Source organism: Cebus imitator, unplaced genomic scaffold (assembly GCF_001604975.1).
Source record: "Cebus imitator isolate Cc_AM_T3 unplaced genomic scaffold, Cebus_imitator-1.0 Scaffold681, whole genome shotgun sequence".
Taxonomy (NCBI): domain Eukaryota; kingdom Metazoa; phylum Chordata; class Mammalia; order Primates; family Cebidae; genus Cebus; species Cebus imitator.
Window position 1 is genome coordinate 308215 of NW_016107996.1, and position 13019 is coordinate 321233.

Here is a 13019-nt window from a genome sequence, read left to right on the forward strand (position 1 = left end):
TTTAGTAGAGACGGGGTTTCACCATGTTGACCAGGATGGTCTCGATCTCTTGACCTCGTGATCCACCTGCCTCGGCCTCCCAAAGTGCTGGGATTACAGGCTTGAGCCACCGCGCCCGGCAGAGACCATTATTATATGACTTTATGGAATTATCAAAAATAGTGTTTCACGAAATATAAAAATCTCCCACTGGCATAAGGGGTCTAATGGGTATTTCATGCTTGTTTTTTTTTAAAGTTCTATAGCATAAGGGAAGGTGTTTCTTAACCTTAGCTACCAGCAATTTAGGGAATAAGAAATTATAGATTTAGCAAAATTGCTGCCTTTTTATTCTTAGCCTAATTAATTCAGCTACATTTTAATCTGAATTTATGGGGGATATGTCTAAGATTTCACCATCAAATATAAGGGAGGCTTCTGGTATATTTGAGATGGGTTTATTTTTGCCTTGTAAAGGAAGCATCCATCTATTTGTTTTTTATTAGGAGTTTCTGCTTTTAGTCAGAAATATATGTTGAATTTTATGAAATGACATTGTAGCATTTGTGGAGATTATATGATTTTTCCTTATCAGCCTACTAATATGGTGACTTAAAGTTATAGGTTTCCTAATATTAAACTATCGGTTAAATTTGTAAGATTCATTTGTAGGCTTTGATTGTTTAGAATAATCACTGGACAAATAATTTATTTAAAAACTCAAGAGTAATGAATGAGGCCTTTCTGTGTGGGTAGAAGCAGAGAGAAGAACAGGAAGCATCATTACCAAAAGATAAGAACTGCAAATCTTATGCTGCAGCATATTGATGGTATGGAAAAGAAAGTTCTTATCTTGAATATCTTGTGAATGAACCTGGTAGAAACATGATCACTATAGTTTACAAAAATGAGGATAATCTTGAAGATGAAAACTCAAGTTTGAAAATTGATTTGTATTTTCTGTATGTTGTCTGTCCTGATGATAATGGTGTTTTAAATTATTCTCACCTTATCTACCCCTACTGCTCCCAAAAGATACAAATGGACTGTTTAAATGAAAAATGCACACCTTGAAAATTTTTTAAAAAACTCTTCTTTGTCTAGCTATTTTAAAGGTTTTGATTTCATGAGATATCCAATGCAATGCCAATAATCTCAGTATTGATAATAAAAGTGACAGATTTAAGACACTAGTCAGGGTAGGAAGTTTTAGAGAGGGACTAAATAATAGGATATAGTATTTCCTTTCTATTTAAATTTTCTTTATGTCTATCCCTTATATAATTTTTGAAAAAAGTGCTTTCTAGATATTAAAAATAAGATATACGCGTTTTCTCTTCAAGAAGGAATATTGACTTCTAATTAGTAACACATTTATGCTGACTAGATTTGTTGGCCTAATGAAAAGTTTATATTTAATTTTTACTTTAAAAATATGCTTTCAAACATACATTCAGACACCCAAGAAGCAAAGATAACTGCTTGTGATAAAACTGGTTGTTTTTTCTTTTCTGTTATGATAATTTCAATGCTTGAAACACTGAATAAATTACATGTCATAGTACAATGGTTTGTATATTTAATATTTCAAAGTTTCTATCAACTGATAAGTTAAACAGAAAAGTTTGTTAAGATTTTTTAAAGAGTTCATTTTTTTTTTCTTTCTTCCAACTTTTGTTTTAGGTTCAGTGGGTACATATGCAAGTTTGTTACATGAATAAAGTGCATGCTGCTGGGGTTTGGTGTATGAATGATTTTGTCACCCAGGTGGTAGCATAGTACGCTTTTCAATCTTCACTTTCCATTCACCCTCCACCCTCAAGTAAGTCCTTGTGTCTGTTGTCCCCGTTTGTGTCCATGTCTACTCAATGTTTAGCACCCCCTTATAAGTAGAACATGCAGTATTTGGTTTTCTCTTCCTGTTAATTGGCTTAGGATAAATGGCCTCCAGCTGCATCATGTTGCTGCAAAGGTCGTGATCTCATTCTTATAGCTGCATGATATTCCAAGGTGTACGTACCATATTTTCTTTATCCAGTCCACCACTGATGAGGATCTAGGTTGATTCCATGTCTCTGCTATTGTGAAAAATGCTGTGATGAACATAAGCATGCATGGGTCTTTACGGCAGAACAGTTTATATTCCTCTGGACGTATACCCAATTATGGAATTGCTGGGTGGAATAAAAGTTCTGTTTCAAGTTCTTTAAGAAATTTCCAAATTGCTTTCCACGGTGGCAGAACTAATTTATATTCCCACCAGCAATGTCTAAGTGTTCAAAGAGTTTATCTTATACAAAAACTATAAAACCCAGTTTGTGATACTGTGGGCAAGACAGACTATTTCTGTTCTCTGTTGTAGAATTTATTTTGATAAAATCATATATGTTGCTTTTATTCACCCTGAAGCCTACCTTCATTGCAAAATGTTGTTGATTTATTTTCTCTCACAGTAATAGACTAAATTTCTTATTACTTTAAACCTTTCAATCAAACATATGTCCACTGTTTAATTTTCAAAATACTTTAACAATTATTTTTTCCAATGATGAATTTTTTAATTGGGGAAAAAATGGCCACGTATGTTTTATTTATGTGAGCAAAGTGAAAACGCTGGCTGTGATTAACACTCAACGGAGCTGGCCTGTTTTTACATGAATGAAATAAACATTTGGCTTTAAAATGAGAAAAGAAAAACCAACAATCTCAGCTCACAAGGAAATGACCCTACCAGCCATCGGACCTCTCAGCAGGCTGGACCCAAGTTAGCCCTTTTCTGCGAGGCCTAAGCGGCGGCACCATCGAGTCGCGGTCCTCCAGCGTTCCTAGAGCGGAGAAGACAGTGCTCCGAAGAGCTACAGCTGACCCTCGGCGATGCGCTAAGACGCTGTTTCAGAGCGTTTGGCCTTTCTGCGGCCCCTTGGCCAGGCAGGCGGACTCAAGTCGGGCTCCGGGCTGGGGCAGAACTGCGGCCTATGGGTTTGGGGAGCAGCTGGTTCCCCGCGGATGCTGAGGACGTTCCCTCGACCGCGGGGGCGGGGTCCGCCGCGGAGGTGGCGGTCCTGGGGCCTAGAGTGATGAAGCTGTGGACCTAGTTAACCGAGTACAACCTTCTGTTGCATATTTTTCATCCGTTGAGCGCAATTTTAAGTAGGTATTAAAGGTGGGCGTCACCGAGAAGGTAATATTTGAGCAGAAATCTGAAGAAGGTGGGTGGAAAGACCTAAGTGGCTTTTGCGGGCAGGAACTTTCTAGGTAGAGGGAATAGCAAGTGCAGAAGTCCTAAAGCAGGAGCTTGCTTGAATTTGAGGAATAACAGGGAGACCAGAGTGGCTGGAGCAGTGAACAAAGGCGACCTTTGTACGGAATGATGTCAGGGAGATTGGGATGTGGAGAGGAAGAGTGTAGACTAAATGAGCGCTGTAGCGTGTAAGGAATTTTGTCTTTTTGGTGTGTGTTTTTGGAGGATTTTGAGCAGAAGAAAGCATGATCTGACTTCTGTTTTCAAGCATCTTTACCTGGAGACTCATGATGATAATAGATTGTAAGTGGGCAAGAATGGAATCAGGGAAACTTAAGAGTAATTTTTTAAAATTGCAAGTCATTCAGGTGGGAGATAAGGATATCTTGAGCCACTGGTCAGAGTATTGATCTACTTTGAAAATAGAGCCAGTAATATTTGCTACTGGGTCAGATGTAGGATGTGACAGTAAGAGAAAAGGCAAAAATAAATCCAAAGTTTGGGGCCTGTGGGTGCAAGAGATATTGGAGGATAGATCTGAGGTTGGATTTTGGGACCTCGTGTAAGTTCTTCAGCTCTCCACGTCTCATTTTCCTTCTCTGCACGATGAAATTAGGAATAGTATTTTTTATAGGGTTGCGTGAGGATTAAATAATTAATATATGTGAAACACGTAGTATGGTTGTCCTAGCTGATTGTTTTATTATGCTGAGACTTGAGGTGTGAGTAGGCATTAACAAGAAGAAAATTGGAGGGCTGGAGGGTGGGTCCAGGCAGAAGGAATAAGCTGTGGAAGGGCCAAGGAGCAAGAAGGAGTATTGCAAATTTGAGGAAATAAAGTAGTTCATTAGATCAAAAAACAATTTAAGCCATATTAAATGGTTTAAATTTGAACTTGATCCTAAGGGTAATAATGAGCCATTATATGTAACAGGCATAGCAGGGACATAATAATATTTCATATCCCCTTAGAATGATCACTGTTTGCCTGTGGAAAATAGATTGGTGTGTCAGACCAGTCTGTCACAGTAGTCTGGTAGGAAAAGATGATGGCAAAGGGGATGAGAACTGATTGATTTGAGAGAAATTTAAGCAATAGAATCAATAGAACTTGATTTATCAGATACATGAGATATGAAAGAAGGAAGCAATGGTCAGTTTTCTGGCTCAAATAGCTGGATAGTTGGAGCTCCTCTCAAAACAGTTTATCAAATTATTTATTACATATTGTGTTTTATGTATTTAATCACATTATAGAAATGAACTCACTAATTCAGCATCATACCCAGTCAGGCACAGTGGCTCAATGCCTGTAATCCCAGCACTTTGGAAGGCCGAGGAGGATGGATCACTTGAGGTCAGGAATTCGAACCAGCCTGGCCAATATAGTGAAACACTGTCTCTACTAAAAATACAAAAATTAGTTGAGCTTGGTGGCAGGTACCTGTAATCCCAGCTACTTGGGAGGCTGAGGCAGGAGAATCACCAAAACCTGGGAGGCGAAGGTTATAGTGAGCCACTGCACTCCAGCCTGGGCAACAGGAGGAGACCTGTTTCAAAAACAAAAACAAAAACAAAATCATACCATATATATATATATATATATATATATATATATATATATATACACATACACACACACACACACATATATATATATCAGTGTCATACCATACATTTATTTACATATTTACCAGCCCTGATATAGATACCAGTATGTGCATATATATATGTATATGGCATAGATATATAGCAATATTGGTATAGATACCTGTACACATAAAATAATACAAATACAGGTATATACATAAAATACGAGTACAGGTGTATGTATATATGCAAGTAATGCAAATTATACACACACACACACACACACACACACACACACATGCCTGTATTCATATTAATGTTTGTGTAAGTAGGATATCTATATCGGTAAAGAAGCGATCTAGAAAGAGATTTATTACAAGGAATTAACGTAGGTCATTACGGAGGCTGGAAAGTCCCAGTATTTTCAGAATGAGTTTTCAAGCTGGAGATTCAGGAAAGCAAATGGTTTAGTTCCAGTTCAAGTCTAAAGGCCTGAGAACCAAGAGAGCTGATGGTGTAGTTCCTGACCAAAGGCCATAGGCTTGAGGTTCACGAAGAGCTGTTTTAGTTCCAAGTCTGATGGCAAGAAAAAAGTGGTGGCTCACTCCTGTAATCCAAGCACTTTGGAGGCCAAGGCGGGTGGATCACCTGAGGTCGGGAGTTCAAGACCAGCCTGACCAACATGGTGGAACCCGTCTAATTTTTAAATAAAAAAAAAATAAAAGAAAAGAAAAAAGCTAATGATTCAGTTTGAAGCATTTCAGACAGGAAGAATTCTCTTATGCAGGGGTGAGTCAGCCTTTTTGTTCTAGTCAGACTTTTAACTGCTTGGATGAGGCCCACCAACATTATCGAGGGCATTCGGTTTTAGCCTACAGTTCACCAATTTAAATGTTAATCTCATCCAAAACACCTTCACAGAAACATCCAGAATAATGTTGACCAAATATCTGAGCACCCTGTGGCCCAGTTAACACATGATATTGATCATTACCATACCAATCTTTTATTTTCTGGCCAATAATCATCACCTTCTTGGACTTTTTTACTTCTATTAAGAATTCCAGGAACTGGCTTTTTAAAGTTTAAATTTATTTTGACCAAGAAAAATAATTATCAGCTGGGAAGTATTACTACGTATACGTTCAGGAATACATAACAGCAGAATATTTGAAGGCTAAGCCACCGGTTAAGTGAGCCTTTCCCTGTTCTCCCACTTACCACATGCACATTGATCCAAAGGCATGTATCAGCAGATGACAGATGGTATGTCACTGATCTATAGGGTCACTCAAGCATAGTCAAAATCAAGAATGCTAAATCCCCACATACCAAGGGCCTGCTCCAGAGGATGATAGGGAATTGTCTGAGTTCATTTTTGACATGTTGGATTTGAGAGGCTTCTATAGGGTATCTTGGTCCCAAATAGGCAGAAGGAAATTCAAGTCTGGCACTCGAGACATCAGACGTGAAGAATAAGGAAATCATCAGCATAATGACAGTAATTGAAGTCACAAATAATACTTAAACTCTAATTAGCCCTTTCTAATTTCTACCTACCCTGTCTTTCTTGTTCCATTCAAGGTATTCCTTTTTTGAAATTTGTAATTTATGCTCACTCTGTCCATTTTCTCACTTCCTGTGACTGGCTAGCTATTCTCACTACCAAAATTACCTTCACGGAGGCCACCAATTACGTCTTTGTTTTTGAATCAAGCATCTATGCCAGGTCTTAGATTAATCTATCATCTCTTGAAAACTGCGTTCATATCATTTCACTTACAATCAGTGAATTCCTTGTATTCTTTAGAATTATCTCATTTACCTCAAAACTTCTGTGAAATAGGTATTATCTTCATTTTACAAATGAGTAAACTAAGTCCAAAAAGATCAGTAAATTGCCCGGGTCACACCATGTAAGTGACAGGGCTTGATTGGAACCCAGGCCTGTCTAAGGCCCAGGCTCTTCCCACCATTCCACATTTAGAGAAATAGACCTCCTTGGCCTCCTGAATACTATTGCCTTTATTCTCCTCCTACCTTTCCAGTTTTATCTCACTTGTCTTTCTTACATGTAGATATTTTCTAGGATTCCAACTCCATATAACCTTTTCCCCGCCATAAATAACTACTGTACTGAACTTCCAACAGCTTTGTGCTCTTTTTCTCTGTCTGAAAAAACTTTTCCTATTTCCTTGTCTGACTTTCACTTGTCTGTTTTCTTTCCGTTTCTTTTTCTTTCTATTTTGATATAGATGTTGCTATGATTGCCCAGGCTGAACTCAAACTCTTGGGCTAAAGCAGTTCTCCCTCCTCAGCCTCCCAAGTAGCTGTGATTACAGGTGTATGCCACTGTGCCTAGCCAGTTGTTTTTTGTTTTTTGTTTTTGTGGAGACAGGGTGTCACTATGTAGCCCACGCTGGCCTCAAACTCCTGGGCTTAAGCAGTCTTCCCGCCTCAACCTCCCAAAGTGCTGAGATGATAAGTGAGAGCCACAGTGCCCAGCTTCAGTTATTTTGAGGGCTACAAAATGGTGGTTTTTCAAATCTATTATTCCTTTTACATTAGCTGTTATTCTTCTGTAAAATAGTTTTTTCCTTCTGTATGTATGTTTAGAAATGGTTGTTTCAGAGAGAAAAAATGGATAATAGGAAATGTATAAACCCAAGAAAATGTTATTGTTCTTGTTAGCAGTACTATTACTGTTTCTATTATTCATGTTACTATATTTTTAGGAGTATCCCTGAAGATACAGTTGAAATAAAGTTTTCAAAACAGGGAGAGCAGTCTGAAGCTGGGGATGGCGACAGCATTGGTGAGTACCCATTCCCTGGCTCCCCTGAATCTGAAGAAGGAGGGGCTTCAGGTAGTGAGGGAGGATCACTACCCTACTTGGAAAGAGGGATTCAAGCTGCAAAGAAACAGTAAAGGCCTTGGACAGGAGCCATTGTGCAAACAGTTGAGGCAGTTGCATTATGAAGAGACCACAGGACCTCGAGAAGCACTAAGTCGGCTCAGGGAGCTCTGTCACCAGTGGCTACAGCCCGAGACCCATACCAAGAGGCAGATCCTGGAGCTGCTGGTACTGGAGCAGTTTCTGACCATCCTGCCTGAGGAGCTCCAGGCCCGGGTGCATGAGCATCACCCAGAGAGCGGGGAGGACGTGGTTGTTGTTCTGGAGGATTTGCAGCTGGATCTTGGAAAAACAGGACAACACGTGGTAAGGGTCAGGTGTGCTCTTTTTCAGGAATGCAGGAATTGAGATCTCTGGCCAGACAGGTAGACATGGGCTGTTCAGCAGAAGGAGAATTACTAAGCTTTGATTCCGTTTTTTTCCAGTGTAGCTATTCATTTCTATAGGTCTTACCTCAACCTTTCCTGGCCCTTGCTGGGAGAAAACTGAATGTGCACCAGATTCCATATGACCTTTTCTTTGCATCTCTGCGGTTTCTCTTTGTTCTCTTTTTTAACATCTAGGTGGTTTTCTGAACAGCAGTTTCCTAAACCCACATATATCTAATTATGCTTCCATATACCTAATTGTCCCTAGGACCCAGACCAGGCAAAGAAACAAAAAATGCTGGTGGAGGAGTTAGCCCCTCTGAGAGGACTGCAGGAGCAGCAGGTTCAGCCTGAGTGTGAAGTTACAAAGCCTGAGAAAGAGAAGGGTAAGAACTGGATTGTATCTTCTTGTGTGTGAAATGTGGTGGACTGTGCCTTTCCTTCTGAGGTTCTGCTCAGCACCCTTGTATTTTTGCTTTTTTTTTTTTTGTTTTGAGTCAGGTTTACTGAAGCATAATTTACATATGGTAAAATTCACTCTTTTTAGGTGTACAGGTCAATGAGCTTTCACAAATGGGAAATAATTATGGTCTAATCAGGACCACTATCAAAATATAAGAGACTTCCATCACCCTAAATATTTTAGTTGAACAAAATAGCAAGGAAAGGGCACAAAGGGAATCCAGACCTTCACTTTGCTTTTCTTCCTCTTACTGTAGGGGTGAATTAAAAAAATAATGCTACGCCAGCTTCTTGGGAAGCCAAAGCAGAAGGATCGCTTCAGCCGAGTTCAAGGCTGCAGTGAGCAATGATTTTGCTACTGCACTTCAATCTAGGCAACATCTCTAAAAAAAAAAAAACAAGTAGTGCTACTTTCTCACTCAAGGCAAAGAATCCTAGCTACATGCTTCAGTGCTCATTTTTTTTCTTATTTCCTTCAAATTATTTACATGGCTACTGTCTTTCATTTCTAAATGTCACCTGCTTTTTTTTTTTTTTTTTTTTTTTTTTTTTTTTTTTTTTTTTTTTTTTTTTTGTGTGGAGACAGAGTCTTGCTCTGTTTTCAGGCTGGAATGCAATGGTGCAGTCATAGCTCACCTGACCTTCCAGGCTCAAGTGACCCTCCCACCTCAGCCTCCCAAGTAGCTGGGACTACAGGTGTGTGTGCCACCACACCTGGATTTTTATTATTATCATTATTTTTTGTGGCAACAAGGTCTCCCTATGTTGCCCAGGCTGGTCTCGAACTCCTGGCCTCAAGTAATCCTCCCATTTGGGCCTCTCACAGTGCTGACATTATAGGTGCGAGCCACCTCACCCAGAATCCTTTATTTTCTTTGTCATTGAAATTCTTCTTCCTAATTTTTGTTCCTTACATTTCTTTTTTTGTTTTTTGTTTTGAGATGGAGTCTTGCTCTGTCACCCAGGCTGAAGTGCAGTGATACATTATTGGCCCACTGCGACCTCCACCTCCTGGGTTCAAGTGATTCTCCTACCTCAGCCTCCTGAGTTGCTGGGATTACAGGCATGTGCCACCAGGCCCGGCTAATTTTTTTGTATTTTTAGTAGAGACGGGGTTTCACCATGTTGGCTGGGCTGGTCTCAAACTCCAGACCTCAGGTGATCCCGCCCGCCTTAGACTCTCAAAGTGTTGGGATTACAGGCATGAGCCACCATACCCAGCCTTCATTTCTTCTTTCTAGTCTGATACAATCCCTGCTGCTTCTTTCTGCCTCTTCATTTTTATTTTTTTGCTTTAGTGTCATCTTGGTACTTCCATTGAAGTAAAGTTATCTCCTGTTCAATCTTCATCATTTAAACACAGATTCGATAATGTTTCTCCCTTCTTTAAATCCCTTCAGGAAGCTGGGTTATGTTATCCATTCCACTTTTTTTGGTCTTGGAAAAATTCCATAATAAAAAGTAAAAATGAGAAAAAACCACCACCTTCAGTGACTCTCGATACCCATTAAGAAAGGCCTCACATGGCATGTTGTGGCATGTGGTTACCTTCATTTTTACTAGCATAATCAACCTGTCCCACTTTTCTTGAGACTTTTAGCTGACAGTTCCATATCCTGGGAATTCCCTCAGTCCTATACAAATTAGGACAGTTAGTCACCCTGTGTCCCACCTGCTCGCACTATATGTTCCCATCATGCCAAGCTATGGTCCATTTCCCATTTGCTCCTTACCGTTTCTGTTCCGAGCTTCTCCTGCCTTGTTTCTTCTGTCTGGGACATGTTTTTCTCACTCTCCCTGACTAATTTCTACTCATCCTTCAGGACCTATCGTAAGTCCCCCAAGACTGAGTTAGTTTTCCGGCCTGCGCTTCTGGAGCTCCAAGTTTTCTTCTGTCATCGAGCTGATTACATTATATTGTAGTTTCTACTTTTCTTCTCTTTTCCTCTTGTCAGACTAAAAGGGAAGGGGTTTTGTTTCCTGAGTCGGCTACAGTCCCTGGCTTAGTGTAGACCCTCAATAAATGTCTGTTTGATGAATGGCTAGTTTTACATCTAAAATCATGCTTTACATGCTACCTACTCCTCTATTCAATTTCCAAGTTAGTTTCAAAGCTGCCTTTCTTCTGGGAGCATTCTGAATAAAGTAGCTAAAAGATCCTTTTCTGAATAGCCTTGCAGAAATGAATTTGTGTCATGTAATCAGTGATGGGTATATAGTTTAAATACAAAAAGTGAATGTGGCTGCCGTGGTGGTTGATACTTGTAATCCCAGCACTTTGGGAGGCCCAATGGGAAGGATTGCTTGAAGCCAGAAGCTTGAGACCAGCCTGGGCAACATAGTGAAACCCTGTCTCTACAAAATATTTGTTTAATGTCTCTTATGTACCAGGCTTTGTGCTAGAGAAAACAAAGTCTGCTCTGTATGTGCTCACAGTCTCTTGGGCGTTGGGGGTCAGGGGAGCAGGGAGAGAGTTAGACATTAATAGATCATCACAGCATTGGGATATAAAAGCTCTCTTGAACACAGGAGAGCAGTTACTGCTGTCCAAGGAGATCAGGAAGGGCAAAGGCATTTTTGTGAACTTCATGTTATTGTCAAGGTCTTATGGTGGAATATTCTTTCTTTATTGATAAGGACACAGAGCCCAGAGAATTTACTTTACTTTTTTAAGATTACATAGCTAGTCAGTGATAAAATTGGCACCACATCTACATGTCTTCATTTTCAGTTAAAATGCCATCCCTTTCTTATTGGGCCCTGGGGCCTCAATTAACCTTCCTTTTTAATTTTCTGTGTGACAAGTTATCTTCAAGATTGTACAGCATGCTCTTTAAGACAGTTTATATATTTGTTTGCTTGCTAGCTTCTCTGTGTGTGGTATCACTTGATAAAATTTAAACTATTTAAAATAAGTCACCTCTTACCAGAATTTCCCATCCTCCCCCAAAGGCAGTCACAGTTAATAGTGTGTTATGTACCATTCCATAACTATATCATATAATCACAAGCATCCACAGTGTTTTATTTTGTACACATGGCTTCATTTAATTTTTTTTCCTTTTAGTTGCAGATTATTTTCCTCAAGTATCAAAAGACATGTGATTAGTGGTATATATTTAATATTACAGGTGAGGAGACAAGGATTAAGAATGGGAAGCTTGTTGTAGTTACAGACTCTTGTGGAAGAGTAGAGTCATCTGGGAAAATATCTGAACCTATGGAGGCTCATAATGAAGGCTCTAACTTGGAAAGGCAGCTGGCCAAGCCCAAAGAGAAGACTGACTATAAATGCTCAGAATGTGGGCAGGGATTCATCCAGCACTCGGACCTGATTGAACATGCGAGTACACACACGGGAAAAAAACTCTGCGAGTCTGATGTGTGTCAGAGTTCTAGCCTTACAGGACACCAGAAAGTCCTCTCTAGAGAGAAAGGTCATCAGTGTCATGAGTGTGGGAAAACCTTTCAGAGGAGTTCACACCTTGTCAGACATCAGAAAATCCATCTTGGTGAGAAGCCTTATCAGTGCAGTGAGTGTGGCAAAGTCTTTACCCAGAATGCAGGCCTTTTGGAACATCTCAGAATTCATACTGGAGAGAAACCTTATCTATGTATCCATTGTGGAAAAAATTTTAGGCGCAGCTCTCACCTTAATCGACACCAGAGAATTCACAGTCAGGAGGAGCCCTGTGAGTGCAAGGAGTGTGGAAAAACCTTTAGTCAGGCCCTACTCCTCACCCACCATCAGAGACTCCACAGTCACTCCAAAAGCCATCAATGTAACGAGTGTGGAAAAGCTTTCAGTTTGACCTCAGACCTTATTCGACACCACAGAATTCATACTGGAGAAAAACCTTTTAAGTGTAGCATATGCCAGAAAGCCTTTCGACTAAACTCACACCTTGCTCAGCATGTAAGAATCCACAATGAAGAAAAACCCTATCTGTGTAGTCAATGTGGAGAAGCCTTCAGGCAGAGGTCAGGTCTTTTTCAACATCAGAGATATCACCACAAAGACAAACTGGCTTGATGAGGTGTTCTCTCCTTGTAGAACATCAGAGAGGGCACATTGACTAGCAAACAGCACTTTAGGAAAAGTCACCATAGCCCACTGTGGCATCAGAAAATTCTTGGGGGCTGAGTTGGAGGCTCCCTGCCTCTGTTTCCTCTCCTTTGCTTTCCTTGGAGTCAGCTTTGGACCACAATAATTTCACCCTAGATGGTATAATACGATCAAAGTTAAACAGCATTCTTCACTGCAGCACATCTCAGAGCCTTTAACATTACTGCATGATTATATACTCTAAGCAATAGAGAGCTTCATGACTAAGGGCTTTGAAGTCAGCAGTGAATCAAGTGCCCACAGATTTGCAGGCTTTTTTTTTTTTTTTTTTTTTTTTTTTTTTTTTTTTTTTTTTTTTTTTTTTTTTTTTTTTTTTTTTTTTTTTTTTTTTTTTTTTTT

At 39.7% G+C, this 13019-nt stretch overlaps 1 protein-coding gene across 9 annotated transcripts in view; it reads left to right on the plus strand.

Moving 5' to 3' along the window:
• The window catches only part of ZSCAN26 (zinc finger and SCAN domain containing 26), a 14501-nt gene extending 1566 nt beyond the window's left edge, over positions 1-12935 (plus strand). Inside the window, exons 2-6 of one of the 9 annotated variants that reach the window (XM_017518468.2) lie at positions 1663-1801; positions 2690-2907; positions 7546-8030; positions 8361-8478; positions 11686-12935. In XM_017518468.2, the coding sequence (XP_017373957.1) occupies positions 7611-8030; positions 8361-8478; positions 11686-12587 (1440 nt within the window). In that variant the 5' untranslated portion in view covers positions 1663-1801; positions 2690-2907; positions 7546-7610 and the 3' untranslated portion in view covers positions 12588-12935. Of the gene's footprint in view, positions 1-1662; positions 3143-4690; positions 4726-7545; positions 8031-8360; positions 8479-11685 lie in introns of those variants that run through there. The other 8 variants (XM_017518471.2, XM_037734880.1, XM_017518467.2 and 5 more) reach the window with 8 other exon arrangements.
• Positions 12936-13019: the final 84 nt, after the last annotated feature.